Source organism: Pristis pectinata, chromosome 19, assembly GCF_009764475.1.
Source record: "Pristis pectinata isolate sPriPec2 chromosome 19, sPriPec2.1.pri, whole genome shotgun sequence".
In the NCBI taxonomy this organism is placed as follows: domain Eukaryota; kingdom Metazoa; phylum Chordata; class Chondrichthyes; order Rhinopristiformes; family Pristidae; genus Pristis; species Pristis pectinata.
In genome coordinates, this window is record NC_067423.1 from 33,606,111 (window position 1) to 33,624,794 (window position 18,684).

At 41.2% G+C, this 18,684-nt stretch overlaps 1 protein-coding gene across 1 annotated transcript in view; it reads right to left on the minus strand.

Annotated features, from left to right (window-relative positions):
* Window positions 1-18,684, minus strand: part of LOC127580305 (anoctamin-2-like) — a 96,468-nt gene that overhangs the window by 33,043 nt on the left and 44,741 nt on the right. The window contains exons 13-15 of the mRNA XM_052033591.1: window positions 14,672-14,754; window positions 11,339-11,410; window positions 10,289-10,369 (exon numbers count right to left, since the gene is read on the minus strand). Coding sequence (XP_051889551.1) covers window positions 10,289-10,369; window positions 11,339-11,410; window positions 14,672-14,754 — 236 coding nt within the window. The remainder of the gene's footprint in view (window positions 1-10,288; window positions 10,370-11,338; window positions 11,411-14,671; window positions 14,755-18,684) is intronic.

The window sequence follows — 18,684 nt, forward strand, 5'->3', positions numbered from 1 at the left end:
AGAGAAGTGTGAAGTGGTACACTTTGGAAGGACAAACTCCAAGGCGGAGTACAAGGTAAATGGCAGGATTCTGGGCAGTGTAGAGGAGCAAAGGGATCTGGGGGTTCATATCCACAGATCACTGAAAGTTGCCACACAGACGGACAGGGTAGTTAAGAAAGCTTATGGGATGTTATTTCATATGTTGTGGGATCGAGTTTAAGAGCCGTGAAGTAATGATGCAGCTTTACAAAACTCTGGTTAGACCACACTTAGAGTACTGTGTCCAGTTCTGGTCGCCTCATTATAGGAAGGATGTGGAGGCATTGGAAAGTGTGCAGAGGAGATTTACCAGGATGCTGCCTGGATGAGAAAGTACAGATTATGACGAGAGACTAAGGGAGCTAGGGCTTTACTCATTGGAGAGAAGGAGGATGAGGGGAGACATGATAGAGGTGTACAAAATACTAAGAGGAATAGATAGAGTGGACAGCCAGTGTCTCTTTCCCAGGGCACCAATGCTCAATACAAGAGGGCATGGCTTTAAGGTAATGGGTGGGAAGTTCAAGAGAGATGTCAGAGGGAGGTTTTTCACCCAGAGAGTGGTTGGCGCATGGAATGCACTGCCAGGGGTGGTGGTGGAGCCTGATACGTTGGTCAAGTTCAAGAGATTGTTAGAAAAGCATATGGAGGAATTTAAAATAGGGGGATCTGTGGGAGGAAGGGGTTAGTTCGTCTTAGGTGTGGTTTGAAGGTCGGCACAACATGGTGGGCCAAAGGGCCTGTATTGTGCTGTATTGTTCTATGGTTGTCTCACTCCTTAGATGTGGGCGTTTCATTTCTCAGATTCACAGGGGCCTCCGACTGAAGGAAGGGACCTGCTCAGCAGAATCGCAGCATTCATTTAATTCTAAAGCTTTGGTGGAGTCACTTGATTTAGTAATTATCTCTCATCTTCCTTTCATTTGTAGCCCTATTGCCAAAATGTATTAATTGTTAGGGGTTATGGCACCTGTCACAGATTCTCAATTCAGCAGTTTCAATAAAATCTATTCCTGATTATCAGGGGCAGTTCTGTTAACTAGTGAGGAATGAGCTTTGAAATCAGAGGTAATTCTTATTTACCTAATGACCTAGAGTTTATTTCATTTTTTTTTAGAATTTCAAGTATTAATTTATGAACTAGGCTGACCATGTTTCTCTCAAAGGCAAAAAATCCATAGATCTAACTGGGATAATATTGATGATTGTCATTTCAAAAGACTTTCTTTTAAACAGTTCCCTTAAAAGGAATCAACCCATGCTTCTTCAGTAGGAGAGGAGTTTGACAGAGGATCAGAGCTGAAATGGGCCAGAAAGGATCAGGTACAACAGGAATGCAGATAGAGTTGGACTAGAGATGGAGGGGTAATTATTCCGAAGTTAATTCAGGCTGTTGAGTTGATTTATTTTAAAACTTCCAACATTCTTGCCTGGAATTTCATTCACCCCAAACTGGGTGGGATTAGAAATTAACTCTCCATTTCTGCTCATGTTTAGTTCTGATAAATATTGTGTTCATTTTGCAGATTTACTTTTAGAGCAACTTTCACTGCCTGGGTATGTTCGCAGTGCTTCACAGCCAAAGTATTTTTCGAAATGCAATCACTGTTATAATGTTGAATTGCATACATTAATTTCACACAAACAGTAATAAATAATAATCAGATAATCTGTTTTATTGAAGCAGGTTGAGGATTAAATAATGAATAGGCTGCAGCAGAGTCTTTACGACTGTACAAAATAATATCCCTGGATCTCATACGTCCAGACAGCAGATTGGACTTCAGTGTTAATGTCTCATTGGAAAGATGGGACTTCTGGCTACATTACCCTCTCAATTTTGACTGTAAAAATTGGAGTCCAAACCCAGTTTTTGTACTGAAAACACTGTAGTGAGTTGGAGCTGGAAATGCTATCAATAAGCTATGGCCAACACCTCAATGAAGGAGCCAGTCCTAATGGCACTCCTGACGTTGTCCAGTAGTTTAATATTTGCTTCCCCAGAAGGGAGCTGTCCACCAACCAAGCACTAATTTGAGAATGTGGCTCCATGGAAAATCTATCATTTATTCCATCAAGCTCCTGGTATGTACTTGATAGAAGTTAGATTCTGGAATCCTATATCAATTGTGGCAATGAGTTTGAAACTGATTAGTAAAAACTATTAAGTGGCTACTTCACCATCCAGGGATTTGAGTCCTCTCTGCTGTACCTATTAAGGAAAGCATTCCTGTTTACTCTCTTGAAGACTTCTAGGGAAGGTGCACTGGCAGTATTCTATTTCAAGGCAATTCCTGATTGCTGGCACGGCACACTTCATACTTTAGAAGTGTGGCAGTTATCATCTGCACCTGTGGCAGGATTAAGGTTTAGCGATGAACCTCACAATACTTAACAGACCCATGAATACATCCTGGTTTTGATTTTAATAATTTGTATGTTTTCAATTACACTAGAAATGTGCAACAAAGCAGGACAGAAATCATCTTAACATCGTGTTACTGACTGCTTTCTGGGAGATGATTCTGTTGCCTCTGTAAGCATGAGATATGTGCTGATGAAGGTGGTAGGGAGTGGGGAGGAGGGTGGGCTAGGACTGACAAGTCTTTGCTTTACACACATATATTTGAGGAGGGAATTTGGACTATATAGTGCAAAAAGAGTGCATGAGACATTAAACATGAAGAGACAGCAGCAGTATATATCTGTTATCTTTACTAGGTGACCGCAGACTAGGTGACCATTTTACAGAACACCTGTGCTTTGTCCGTAACCACAATCGGCATCTCCCCATTGCCAGTCACTTCAACTCCCCCTCCCACACTATCACTGATATGTCAGTCCTCAGCCTCCTCCACTGCCAGGATAATTCCAAGCACAAACTGGAGGAACAGCACCTCATTTTCCATCTTGGAACCTTGCAGCCAAACATTAAATTCTCCCACTTTAAGTAATCCCCACAGCACCCCAACCATGCCTCTTCTCTTCTTCCCTTTCCTAGCCTCTCTCTCTTTTCTATACTCACCCCTTTTTTTTCTTTTTGCCTTACCTTTGACCCATCCCCTGGTGGATCTGCTCTCCTCTCCTCCCCTGCACCTGCCTATCACTAGCTTTTACCTGCATCTACCTATCACCACCTTATGCCCACCCCACCTCCCCTCTTCTGTCCATCTATCACTGCTCTGCTTTTCCCTCCTATATATCAGGCTTCCACTTTTCCTATCTTCAGTTCTGAAGAAGGGTCCTGACCTGAAACGTTGACCAACTGCTTTTCTCCACGGATGCTGCCTGGCCTGCTGAGTTCCTCCAGCATCATAGTGTTTTTCCTCTAGATTCCAGCATCTGCAGTCCTTTGTTTCTCTGTTATCTCTAGTTACTTAATAGAGAATATTTAGAACATAGAATATAGAAAACCTACAGCACAATTCGGGCCCTTTGGCCCACAAAGCTGCGCCGAGCATGTCCCTACCTCAGAAATTACTAGGCTTACCTATAGCCCTCTATTTTTCTCAGCTCCATGTACCTATCCAAAAGTTTCTTAAAAGACCCTATCGTTTCCGCTTCCGCCACCGTTGCCAGCAGCCCATTCCATGCACTCACCACTCTGAGTAAAAAAAACTTACCCCTGACATCTCCTCTATATCTACTCCCCAGCACCTTAAACCTATGTCCTCTTGTGGCCACCATTTCAGCCCTGGGGAAAAGCCTCTGACTATCGACCCGATCAATGCCTCTCATCATCTTATAAACCTCTATCAGGTCCCCCCTCATCCTCCGTCGCTCCAAGGAGAAAAGGCCGAGTTCCCTCAACCTGCTTTCATAAGGCATGCTCCGCATTCCAGGCAGCGTCCTTGTAAATCTCCTCTGCACCCTCTCTATGGCCTCCACATCCTTCCTGTAGTGACGCGACCAGAACTGAGCACAGTACTCCAGGTGGGGTCTGACCAGGGTCCTATATAGCTGCAACAATACCTCTCAGCTCCTAAATTTTATTCCCTGATTGATGAAGGACAATACACCGTATGCCTTCTTAACCACAGGGTCAACCTGTGCAGCTGCTTAGAGCGTCCTATGGACTCGGACCCCCAGATCCCTCTGATCCTCCACATTGCCAGGAGTCCTACCATTAATACTATACTCTGCCATCATATTTGACCTACCAAAATGAACCACTTCACACTTATCTGGGTTGAACTCTATCTGCCACTCCTCAGCCCAACTTTGCATCCTATCTATGTCCCGCTGTAACCTCTGACAGCCCTCTATACTATCCACAACACCTCCAACCTTTGTGTCATCCACAAACTTACTAACCTATCCCTCCACTTTTTCATCCAGGTCGTTTATAAAAATCACAAAGAGTAAGGGTCCCAGGACAGATCCGAGGTACACCACTGGTCACCGACCTCCATGCAGAATACGACCCTTCAACAACCATTCTTTGTCTTCTGTGGGCCAGCCAGTTCTGGATCCACATTGCAATGTCCCCTTGGATCCCCTGCCTCCTTACTTTCTCAATAAGCCTTGCATGGGGTACCTTATCAAATGCCTTGCTGAAATCCATATACACTACATCTACTGCTCTCCCTTCATCGATGTGTTTAGTCACATCCTCAAGAAATTCAATCAGGCTCGTAAGGCAGGACCTGCCCTTGACAAAGCCATGCTGACTATTCCTAATTATATTATACCTCTCCAAATGTTCATAAATCCTGCCTCTCAGGATCTTCTCCATCAGCTTACCAACCACTGAGGTAAGACTCACCAGTCTATAATTTCCTGGGCTATCTCTACTCCCTTTCTTGAATAAGGGAACAACATCCACAACCCTCCAATCTTCTGGGACTTCTCCCGTCTCCATCGATGATGCAAAGATCATCACCAGAGGCTCCGCAATCTCCTCCCTCGCCTCCCACAGCAGCCTGGGGTACATCTCATCCGGTCCCGGCGACTTATCCAACTTGATGCTTTCCAAAAGTTCTAGCACCTCCTCTTTCCTAATATCCACATGCTCAAGCTTTTCAGCCTGCTGCAAGTCCTCACTACAATCCCCCAGGTCTTTTCCCATAGTGAATACTGATGTAAAGTATTCATTAAGTACCTCCGCTATTTCTTCCGGATCCATACACACTTTCCCACTGCTGCACTTGATAGGCCCTATTCTTTCGCATCTTATCCTCTTGCTCTTCACATACTTGTAGAATGCCTTGGGGTTTTCCTTAATCCTGCCTGCCAAGGCCTTCTCATGTCCCCTTCTGGCTCTCCTAATTTCCTTCTTAAGCTCCTTCCTGTTAGCATTATACTCTCCCAGATTTCTAACATTACCTAGCTCTCTGTACCTTTTTGTAAGCTTTTCTTCTCTTTTTGACTTTTCTTTTTAATTAGTAGTTAAACTTTTTGAGGAACTCAGCGGGTCGATGGGGAAGAAAGGGAACTGTCAGTGTTGCAGGATCTCGACCCAGAACATTGGCAATTCCTTCCCTCCTGCCACCCATCCCACCCCCACCCACCAACAGATATTGCTCAACCTACTGAGATCCTCTAGCAGTTCATTTTTTGCTCTGGATTCCAGCATTTGCAGTCTCTTGTGTCTCAAAATATTTCTGAGAGCCTCACAAAGCATTGATCAATTACAAATCTATTCACTGTTTTGGGGCATCTCAGATTTCCACAACACAGCAGAAGGAAAACATGGTTCTATGGACTTTGGAATGTACTGTCCTATTGGTGTAAATTTTATGATTTAGTGCCCTTATTGCAGGAGGGAAAATACATATCAGGAATTAAGGTGAAACTCAATAAAGTTTACAACTTGCTTTGTTTTTCCACCTTTAATAAATGGAAAAAATGTGCCAGCAAGAAGTCAGACAGCTAGTCTCCATATTCAGATTTTAAAACTGCTTTCCTATGTTGCATCCCTGAAGCAATGAGTGTTAAATCAGGAAATTTACCCAACTCTTTGTTAGCCTCAATAACTTCAGCACATTACTGAGAGAGGTGTAGAAGCTGACGAGAATCAAGCAAAATCCATTGAGATTAGAAAATGGTGAATGCAATTTCCTCTTGTGCTTCATGGCAGACAATGTGTTCTACCTCACAACTAGCACCTTCATACTACTGCACTCCCAAGTCTTGACTGAAGAGAGCTCATTTATTCTTTATTACCCATGAACTGTGAAAGTATATTAACAAAACCACTTAACTTGAATAACCTTATAAACACCAAGGGCTATTTTGTGTGCAAAAATTGGGTCATGTCACCAGCATATAATGTTGGACTCCACGAATTGGCACAACCACCTCTACACAAACGTAGAGTTTCCTCAGAAATTAGGCAGTTTAACATAAAAAAGAGACGGAAACACAAGTCACCTTACCATACTCCTTGGCAATTAACTTTTTAATTCATAGGCTGTGATACCTAGTCCCAGTACAATGTTTCCCACTAACTGTGAGTAACCATGCAAACAGAAAAGTTTTTAAATGAAAAGCTAAAACAAAAGTACAGCACTTTGTTGGTAGTGCTCAGAAAGGTAGATGTATGCACGTTCCTGGTGTTCCCTATACTGTTTTCAATCATTCACTGCGGTGGCTTCAATGTGCTGAGGTTGTTAAAGGGTGTACATAATGCAAATCTTTTTTTAATATCCTTTCTGTTCCCCAGCCTTTGCTTCACATCTGCAAAAATGTAATCTCATCTTCTAATCTAATTCAGTAGCTCGAAAGACGATTATGACGTCTATTTTGATGCTGCTCATTAGACGTTTGCACCACTTAAGTGACTTGACTGCAATGGATGTAAATCTAAAACTTTACTACAAGTGACTGAGGCCCTACACAGAGGCGGTAAATTCAGAAACTCCACAAAGAAGCTTGGAGATTGTGTGTCACATTTTAGAGGGAGGAACAAAGGACTAAACGTTAATTACAGTTTTCCCATAAAGCTCGCATGTGCTTATAAAATGAAATTAAATGGTTTTGATATTAGCAGCAGGCATACCTAATGCACCAAGCCCTCACAGTCCCGAGAGAGAGTGAAATTGCTTTGATGATTCACAACACCACAACGAAATAAACAGATAATTGCCAAGAGGGTGCCACATTTGTGAATCTTAGTATTCACAAACAAGGACCACAGCTGATTTTACAGCTACATAGGCATATTACAAATCACTCGCAGCACAGAACATAGAACAGTACAGCACAGAAGCAGGCCCTTTGGCTCACGATATCTGTGCTGAACACGATGCCAACTTAAACTAAATCTCTTCTGCTTGCACGTGATCCATATCCCTTAATTCCGGGCATATTCATTGGCTCATACAAAAGCCTCTAAATTGCCACTATCGTATATGCTTCCATCACTACCCCAGGCAGCCTGTTCCGGGCACTTACTGCAAAAACTTGGCCTGCACATCTCCTTTAAACTTTGCCCCCCTCACCTTAATAGCACATCCTCTCGTATTTGACACTTCTACCCTGGGAAAGGGATGACTGTCTACACTATCTATGCCTCTCATAATTTTATAAACTTCTATCAGGTCTTCCCTCAGCCTCTGACGCTCCAGAGAAAACAACCCAAGTTTGTCCAACCTCCGCTTATAACTCATACCCTCTAAACCAGGTAGCATCCTGGTAAATCGCTTTGGTACCCTTTCGAAAACCTCCACGTCCTTTCCGTAATGGGGTGATGAGAACTGCACACAATATGACAAGTTTGGCTTATCTGAACCGAACAAAACAACAATTCTGTAACTTTCATTCTGGCATCTCATTTATCAGTTCATTTCTTGAAGACACTTATAAAAATAAAATCAGGAAGGTCAACATCTTGCTACAAATGACAGCTTAAAATGCAAGAAAAACAGATTAAATTGTGGTGACAAAAGAGTGCTGTCACCATATTAAGCAGTTTTCATGCTGCAGATTCATTTCCTGAGAATGGGGAGAATGGTCTGTGAATGAAATTTGCTCCAATTATTTTTCTGTAGCAAAATTGTAAGGATGATGGTTTAATTGCAAAGGGCAGATAAGAATTCTATCTTTCCTGTGTTTGTTCAAGGAGAGGTTTATCCACCAACAGAAGAGCTGAATTAAGTGTGCCTAGAGGTCAGCCTGGCTGAATAAGTGCATTTATCCAAACACCAGCACAAGGGTGTAATACCTCTTGATAAACATATAAAAGCAGAAGCAGAGGAGGTCACTCAACCCTTGAGGCTGTTCTGCCATTTAATAAGATCCATATTTCCTCATGACATAAAGGAGACCACTTGGCCCATTGAGTCTATGCCTGCTCACAGAGCAATCTCATTCCCTCAGTAATTTTCCCTGTAAGCTATTCCCCTTACATTCCCATTAACTCCCCCAGATTCTACCATTTACACAAACACGGGGGACAATTTAGAATGGCCAATTAATCTACCAGCTCATGGCTGACCTGACTGTAACCTCAACCCCACATTCCCACCTATTCATTTTACCAGCTTGCGGTGTAATTCCATTTCCCCAGTAATTTTCCCAGTAACTTACTCCTTCCCAGATTCTACTACTCACTTACACTTGGGTAAATATACAGTAGTTAATTAACCTATCAACCAGCACATCTTTGAGACTTGGGAGGAAACCAGAGCATCCGGCGGAATCCCACACAGTCAGAGGGAGAAAGTACAAACTCCACACTGGAAGCACCAGAGGTCAGAACTGAACCCAGGTTGTTCAAGCAGTGAGAAAGTAGCTCTACCAGCTGTGTCATTGTGCTGTCCTATGCACACAGATCTTTTTGCCTCTCAGAGCTCTGCAATCTCTCACTTCACATCTTCTCACATCATAGTCCATTTGCCAGTACACTCACTCCATATATCTCTGTGGTCTCCTTGACTCTTCTTCAGAACTTACTTTCCTGCCTATGTCATCAGCGAATTTAGCCACCATTTCTTCGGTCCCTTCGTCCAAGTAATTCATAAACTGTGAAAAATTGATGCCCCATTCCCGATCCAAGTGGGACACCAAACACACATTAAGGCTAGGGTTAGGGCTAATCTACCCAACCAAAAAAAAGAACCATTTATGCCTATTCTCTGCTTCCTATTAGCCAGCCAATCTTTATCCACACCAGTATGTCACACTCTACAGTATGAGCTTTTATTTTCTGCAATAACCTTTAACCACAGTAAAATCCCTTTATCAACAGCATGTTATTTCTTCAAAGAACTCCAATAAATTAGTCAAACATGCTTTCCCTTTCATTAAACCATGTCAACTTTGTCTGCCTACCTTGATGTTTTTACCACCCTGAGTGCCCTACTGTAACATCTTTAGTAATAGCTTCTGATATTTTTCATGAGACATGTCAAGCCAACTGGTCTGTGCCTTTCTACTGCCTGTCTCATTTTCTTTTAGAACAAAGGAGTTATATCTGATGTTTTCCTCTTCACTAAAAACTTCCCTGAATCCAGGGAATTTTGGAACTTTAAAACCTACTCATCAACTATCTCACCAGCCATCAGGATCTGGGGCCAGGTTAATCCACAGATTTATTCAGCGTCACTTCTCTGGTGACTGTAACTCCCCCACCCTACGAGTTCCTCCCTCGATCCCTTAATCAAATTTGCCGGTTCACTTTAGCTAACCAGTTTAGCAGTTCACTTTACCTCATAATTGCACTTATTTAAAATACTTGTCTTCAACCCATTCTTCTCTCCGTCATTGAATGTAAGATTCAGTCATACTCAGATAGCTGCTACCTCAGGGCACTTTCACTATGTAGTCATTAATTCATTCTGTCTAGGGGCACAATACCAGGTGAATATAACTCATGTTCTAGTTGGCTCCGGAATCTGCATTTCTTAGAAACTACTTGAAAATACTCAATGAACTCTTCATCTAAGCTTCTTTTGTCCGTCTAGATTTTCCACTCTGTCCAGATTAAAATCTTTCTATGACTTCTGCTCTCACAATGTTAGGCAGCACCTCAGAGCAAATGACACAGTTTGCCCCCCTTATCTTTGCCTGCATCAAATTCTGTCTAGTACATTTGATTAAAATTAAAACAAGGAATGAATCTGAACCCCAAACATTAATCTATTCATCCCAAAGAATCCAGGATGTAAAACAAGAAAAACCTTTGAGTAAACCAAATCTATTCCTTTCAGGCCTTTGGTGCATAAATTACAAAAGGAGCACAAACATGGCTCGATAAATGCTGCAGCAAATTCAATTTAGGTTAAGCATTAGACAGAGTATGATTATTATAAAGGGTTATAGTTACCAGGTTCAGCCCACCCACGGCTGAAAGAACCTTGTCTCTCCATTTGTTACTGCCTTTTGTACATCCATCCTGCTCCTTTTTCTGTTGTAAAATAATGCGGTTTATCAGTATAATAGGACAGACTGTGATCAAAGTAAAACAGGCATCAATTGCAATATGACAGACACTGAAAATCCTTAAAACAAGGTTTCACCACAGAGAGTCAAGTATGAGTCACAATAATACAAGCACTAAATATTTACTTTCCCAGTATAAAGATATCAGGCTAGAAATTCTTTGACGCATAAAGATACAACGTTGAAGCAACATGTGGAGAACATCTCACCAAGGCTGCCAGAGCAGCAGCTTCCCTTACGCTTTCCATCACAAAGAGAAACAAAACCTTCAGGTACATATGAGTGCTGCCACCTGCAAGTTCCTCTCAAAGTCACACACTGTTCTAACTTGGCATTATCAATGTCTGAACCCCCTACCCAACAGCATCCTGAGAATGCCTTCATCAGAATGACTGCCGTTGTAGAAAGTGCTGGCTCATCACAACTTATTTTGGACAATGAGGCAATGCCATCAATTAAAATTCCAAATCATTTTTAAAACATTTTCGTTCAGGCACGAGTAGTCTGATGTGTACAACATCATGGTGGGAACTTCAATATAGGTTTTACCTCAAGTGGCTGGTGGAATATGGTGACAGAATTGTGCTCCTCTAATGGCCAATGGGGCCATGCTGTCAGAGGTGAATACCCAGGAGAGGGATTGTGGTGTCAGATGTGACAGGAACTCAGGAACAAACGTCCTGTGAAGACCTGTTCCTGCAGTTGGGTCGATGTCTTTCTCAAACTATATATTCGCAGGAGAAAATTATATGCGGCATGCCTGTCATATACTGTTTGCTCTCTTACATTACTGCCTGCTCCCAGCAGCCTTTATGCACAAACATTTCCTGCCAGCAAAGGACTCAGGACTACAATTTCCCAAAACATGCCACCCCAGCAAACTTTTTTCCACAACGAACTTCTTTTGCAGTGAAAACACAATCACATAACTTACATTTAGTTCCTTTTTTTCTTTTAAAAGCTTCTTCTGTGAAAGTTTAGTTTCATATTCGGGTCTTGGATGCTCCTAAAATAATGCAAAACTGGTAAGGACATTCAAGAAAACCGAACTGATGAAATATCCTGTCATAAGTAACACTGAGCTGGAAAATGCTTTCCCAGTGTTGGTACAAGCGCTAACTTTAATTTTGCTCTATTTTTAAAGGAAGCAAATTTTAGGAAAATGGCTCTAATGCCTGACAAAGGACTTGGTTTCTATCCTAGGATTTTAAGTAGGTGAGGAAATTGCTGGTAGATTAGCCCTAATCTTCCAAAACCCTAACAATGCAGCACTTGATGCTGGAAAATTGCATGTGCAACTCCTTAACACAACATGGATTGTTGGTCAAAAATTAAGTACAAAGAATTTGAGCACTTTGAGAAATTTGATCTGACTGGAGGGAACGAAAATGGATTTGTAAATGGGTCATATCTGCCACACTTAGAGAAATTTGTGGAAGTAACCAAAGTGATAGAGAGGGGAATATCTACGCATGCATGTTATATTGTGGAACTCAATATTCGATAATGTCTCACAGGAGCTAAAATTATTGAATTGAATGCAAATGTTTAGAAGATCAGGCATTAGAAAACAGAGATTAGGGACAATGTGTATCTACTCAAATAGGAAGTAAGGGTTTACAGTAATCTTAAAAGAACCTGTGCCGAGCCTTCAAATATTTATATTTTTTTGTCTAATGACAGGGATAATATAACCAAGTTTGCCACTGACACGAGGGTGGTATTGTGAACAGCATAAACAGGGATAGAAAATCATGATCAACGAAGTGAATGGCCAAATTTGTGACAGATACATTTCATCACAAGTGTGAGGTCATCTAGTATGGGCTATAAATGGAGAGCTTTTAAGAAAACCATTTTAAGGCAGTACATTGTTAATAGTTAAAAAAAAAGGAGATGCAGAGAGATTGAGTCCATGTATGCAGATTACTTAAATGTTGCAGACAGATTCAAAATAATAAGCAAGAGAACTAAACAGAATTTAACATTTATATTGTAAGGGCTAGAATATAAAGAGGAAGAAGTTCTACTCTACGCAAAAGTCCTGTTAGATCACATTTAGTGTACTGTGTACAATTCTGGGCCACACATTACAAAGGATACATTCTCTGGGAAGGACTGCAGGACAGATTCTGCAGAATGTTATAAGCACTAATGCTGTGAAAAATGTCTGCTGAAATGTATTAAAATAGAAAGAAAGGAAATGCTTGCATTCAAACAGTCTCAAACCTTTATACGTTCCTTGATGCATAATTGGCAACAAAAGAGAGAAAGGAAGCAAAATTAAAACAAAATCTTTCATAGAACAAAAGAACATTTCTAGCACAGGGAATCATTTTAGTGGCAGCAGTTTCAACAACACCAATGGCTACAAAAGTTGCATAAATAAATCATGAACGGCAGAAGTTCAGCTTGATGTAATTCATGCGTCCATATTACAGTCCCATATATATTATCTCCACTCAATTGTTAATCAACGTGTCAATGCCTCTGTGAATATAGTGCACAGTGAAATGTAGTGCAAACATGAGAAACTCTACCAAGGTGATTTTCGGTAGATTTTAACTTATCTTATTGTCCTTTTAATCTTACTATAACATGTGGCTGACACCTGCAACTTCAGTACATACTCCAGCTACAATAATTTGGTTAATGCCATTTCTTCAGTTATAGCAAGTTATTCTATTACATCAAGTATCCTAACCAGCTCACTACGATTAATATTTTTTTTCGTATTTCCAATAACATCATTATTGCAGCTTAAATGGGACTGTCAATCTGGTGTCAATTTAGTTCTGAGCTATGAGTAGCAGTGTGATCCATAGTCATTAGGAACTGAATAATGACTGATTGTGCATAGGAATGCTTTTATCTGACTGAGCTATTCCATTAGCCTGGATGGATTGAACCTCAGATCTTAAGAAGTAAATAGACTTAATGTTCTATTCAGTTATTCAGATTTTTGAAATATTTTTTGAAGTCTGGGGCATTTTAACTGGTTTACACACACTTGAGACTTGTATGCAGGATAATTTTGTACTTCTGTAGGGAACTTCACTTGCAAGCTAATGTCTGCAGGAAATAGGCCAGATAAAGTTACATCACTGAATCAAAGTAGAATGGGAAATGTTAGAGGATCCAATTTTGTTTCTTGCTTAAAAGCTAAAATATCTTCAATCTACTTTTAATCACGGGATGGCCATAGAATCCAGACCTCTTAAGTCAGTCAATTTGATGGAGCTGCCAAAGACAAGTGCAACTACTAGAAATGCACAGAAGCAAGTGTGTGCAGCAAACCAGATCGAGGTTTTTTTTTGCTTTACAAAGTTCAAATTGTTAAGTGACTCAATTCATTGTATTCAATAATGTACCAAACAACATGTAGAATTATTAGCCCCATATTACATTAATGGAAACAGTTTGGAGTTTATAGGCGACACCAACAACATGGTGACAAGAACGTGACATGCATCCCTGAAGGGTGGTGGATGAATGCAAGGAGCTTTGGTCATTGTTAACATGCCCAAGTCTGCTGAGACTCGGCTTTAGTCAAAGGTCTGCAAGGATATTAGTTGGGAGACTGAGGGTGCAAACAGGCATTCGTTTAGAGAGAAAATAAGAGGTAACTTCCTCATTGAGCTATTGATGTTGTCAGCTACCTGCAACTCAACAATCCCACCATGTCATGTGACTGTTGAAGTTAAAGATGCCAGGTGAACCTCAAAGCCTTTACCCAAACATTTTCAGCTTTGTAAACCAAAGGAAACAGTGGACCCTGAGAACACTGAGCTGTTAAGTGCCATAAAGAAACCCAGCATTTACTTTGTCACTGCCCTGATTTATATGGCAGGCCGTGTTGCTTTTAGGAGTTTCATTTTATTATGGGGTTCATTCACCAATACTCGCTCCCAGTGGGAGGATGTGCTGAAAGAGAGCACAGAGTCAGTGCTGCTCCATTGAAGAATAACAAAAAATAATGGAAACACTCAGCAGATCAGGCAGCATCTGTGGAAAGAGAGTTGACATTTCAAGTCAAAGATCTGTCATTAGAATTCTATCTACAGATGCTGCCAGACCTGCTGAGTGTTTTTGGATTTTTTTGCCTTTATTTCAGATCTCCAGATTCTGCAGAGCTTTTATATTTCTGCACCATTGCAGCATTATCTACAGTCATATTCCTCTCTGACAAGGATTATTGGATTAGTTTGTATGGGTCTTAAACTCGAGATATATATTCAATGTCAGAAGAAAACTAGCATTTGCTCACTTCTTCCTCTTCCAGACCAGTCAAATCCCACTGGTAACACAATCTCATCTGTCGTCGCTTCCAGCAGTCAAGGAACAAGGTTGCTGTGAAGAAAGTGATTTTAATGAAAGATGTTAACAAAAAGTAGTCAAGTTGCAAACATAATCGACCGCTGCTGCCTTTTTCATTTCTTTCTCAGCCATCACTTCCAGAAACAGGTTAGGAAGGCATTCACTCTATTCTCTGCCTTTGGTACCTCACTGTCTGTAGAGTAACTGCTGTGTTTTCTTACACAACTGTGAGCGGACCAGAAGAAAACCCACTGAATACTAAGTACAAGATATGATCTAAATTATTGTTCTTGCAATACTGGCAAACTTCTGAGGAATGCCAGCCATAGGTGTCATCCCACTTCATATGTTCCCCATTCATTGAGCTTTACAGGTTACACATCAATCTTTGGTGCACAAAATTATTGAATTACAAAACACAATGAAGACCCTTGCATATTTATAAAAAACAAACTTACATGTTATAGTGCCTTTATCTTAAATCAGGATTTTGTGAAAAAGCATGGAACTTCTTACAACTTCTCACATTTTGATTAAAATAAATAGTGGCTCAGCTGGTGCTGGATATCATATGAACAATTAGACAAGGCAGAAATTCCGGAGGGAAGGCAGACATCTGGACATTTCCAGCAGGACCAAATTAAGGGTACCATATTTAACTTTGATGAGAGCCATTTTAGTGCTGAGGGAAGAACTAAAGACTCAAAAATGGAATGGCAATAAAGATTTGGGAGATGAGAACAGGAACTTGAAACGATTCTCAAGGGAGAATGGAGAAAGTAGTGACTGCAAGGTCATTTTTTTTAAGCTGGGATGCAATGATCAAAACTTACTATAAAGGGGAATTAAGAGAAGAGTGTTCATGAATCATTGCATGGGACTTCCAAAACCTGGTGCTTATCATTATAATATTCTAATACGTTGACTTTGAAAAGCCTGGCTATTAATCGTACTCTCTCAATTCATGGCAAATTAATCTTAATGAAAATGTGATGCCATGGTTCAATGCTCCTTAAGGTTTTAATATCTAAGAAAATTACTTATGGGAGATTATGTATCATAAACAGATGGGTATTCAACTGCTAACCACTGCCTCACGTCCTTGGGTTTCTGAAACTCTATTAACCAAATGCAGTTATTTCTTTAAGCAGGGTTTGGTTATATTACTTACAAACATAGACAAGAGGGAAGGAGATTGTTCAAAAAATAAATATTTTTCCCTAAAACCAATAGTCTTTCTCTTTATGTGAGTCAAACATAGAGATCAAGAAAACTGATTTGCATGTCCAAGATTTATATCAATATTTAGAAAATCAGGAACACTACAAATCAGGATTGATTGGTATTGGTTTATTATTATCATTTGTACCGAGGTACAGTGGAAAAACTTGTCTTGCATACTGATCGTACAGGTCAATTCATTACACAGTGGGTTAGTACAGAGTGCATTGATATAGTACAGATAAAAACAATAACAGTACAAAGTGTCACAGCTACAGAGAAAGTGCAGTGCAATAAGGTGCAAGGTCACAACAAGGTAGATAGTGAGGTCATAGTCCATCTCATTGTATAAGGGAACCGTTCAATAGTCTTATCACAGTGGGGTAGAAGCTGTCCTTAAGTCTGGTGGTACGTGCCCTCAGGCTCCTGTATCTTCCACTTGATGGAAGAGGAGAAAAGGGAGAATGACCCAGGTGGGTAGGGTCTTTGATTATACTGGCTGCTTCAGCAAGACAGCGAGAGGTAAAGACAGAGTCCAAGGAGGGGAGGCTGGTGTCCATAACTCTCTGCAGTTTCTAGCGGTCCTGGGCAGAGCAGTTGCCGTACTAAGCCGTGATTCATCCAGACAGGATGCTCTCTATGGTGCATCGATAAAAGTTGGTGAGTGTCAAAGGGTACAAACTGAATTTCTTTAGCCTCCTGAGGAAATAGAGGTGCTGGTGAGCTTTCTTGGCCACGGCATCTACGTGATTGGACCAGGACAGGCTGTTGGCTATGTTCACGCCCAGGAACTTGAAGCTCTCAACCCTCTCAACCTCAGCACCGTTGATGTAGACAGGTGTATGTACACTGCCTCCTTTCCTGAAGTCAATGACCAGCTCTTTTGTTTTGTTGACATTGAGGGAAAGGTTGTTGTCATGACACCATTCCACTAAGCTCTCTATCTCCTTCCTGTACTCCGACTCATCGCTATTTGAGATACGGCCTACAACGGTGGTATCGTGACTGTTTCTCTGACGAACAGCCAGACAAGAATGATATGAATTAACTAGCAGTGTTTCACAGTGGTAAGGCTAATGCATTCCTGGCTCAAGGCTAATGGTTTAAACCATCCAAATTTCCACACCCAAAGCCCTAGAATACCAATGGTTCCATGGGCAGTGGATCCAGGTAAAGTTGTGTTCTCTTCTCAGAATACCATGCCAGATAATTGTGATGCAACCTAATTTGCCTATGAGTACAATTTGCTAAAACTAATTCTCTCATGAGACCAATCGATACAGCCTTATGACTATCAATGAGCCAATTAGCTGACAAACTGAACCTTTAATACAGAATGTTTTGTTCCTGACAGAACCACCTCACCATCGCAGAGGAGAATTGTAATTACTTGATATCAAATGAAAGTAATATGACAGGGTTATTTTACAAGTATAAAAGTGTTTATTTTACAATTTTTATTTCCTGTTATTGCATTTTTCTCTCCCTTATTCCAATCTTTCTCCTCTTCTAATTCTCCTTTGATACTAGATTTGATACAGAATTCAAATCAGTCCGATTTACACTTCCTTTCTCAGTGCTTGTGCTATTAATTTTACAGTCCTTCAATCTGATCAATTAAGGGGGTACACAGTTGCTTATCCTGTCCATTCAGGCCCCAAATACCCTGTTTCCCCCACTTAACATAGAACAGTACAGCACAATATGGGCCCTTCAGCCCACAATGTTGTGCCAACCTATATAAGCTTACTCCATGATCAATTTAACCCTTCCCTCCTATACAGCCCATAACCCGCCACTTTTCTTGCATCAATGTACCTCTCTAAAATGTCCCTGTTGTATCAGCCTCTACCACCACCCCCAGCAGTGCGTTTCAGACACCCACCACTCTCTGTGTAAAATACCTACCTCTGACATCGCCCCAAAACTTTCCTCCTTTGATCTTAAACTGGTGTCCTCTGGTATTGGCCATTGTTGCCCTGGGGAAAAGGTGCTGGCCGTCCAGTCTACCTATGCCACTCATAATCTTATACACCTCTATCAAGTCACCTCTCATTCTGCGTGGCTCAAAAGAGAAAAGCCCCAGCTCGTTCAATCTTCCCTCATAGGACATGTTCTCTAATCCAGGCAGCATCCTGGTAAATCTCCTCTGCACCCTCTCTAAAGCTTCCACATCCTTCCTATAATGAGGTGACCAGAACTGAACACAATACTCCAAGTGTGGTCTAACCAGAGTTTTATAAAGCTGCAACATTACCTCACGGCTCTTGAACTCAATCCCCCGAGTAATGAAGGCCAGCACACCATACGCCTTCTTAACCACCCTATCAACTTGCACAGCAACTTTGAGGGATCTATGGACTTGGATCCCAAGATCCCTCTGTTCCTCCACACTGCTAAGAATCCTGCCATTAACTGTGTACTCCGCCTTCAAGTTCATTCTTCCAAAGTGTATCACTTCACTTTTCTGGGTTGAACTCCATCTGCCACTTCTCTGCCCAACTCTGCATCCTGTTGTAACCTACGACAACCTTCTACACTATCCACAACACCTCCAACCTTCATGTCATTTGCAAACTTACTAACCCATCCAAGTCACTTCTAAAAATCACAAAGAGCAGGGGTCCCAGAACAGATCCCTGCAGAACACCACTCATCACCAACCTCCAGGCAGAACACTCTCCATCTACTACCACCCTCTGCCTTCTGTGGGCAAGCCAATTCTGAATCCACGCAGCCAAG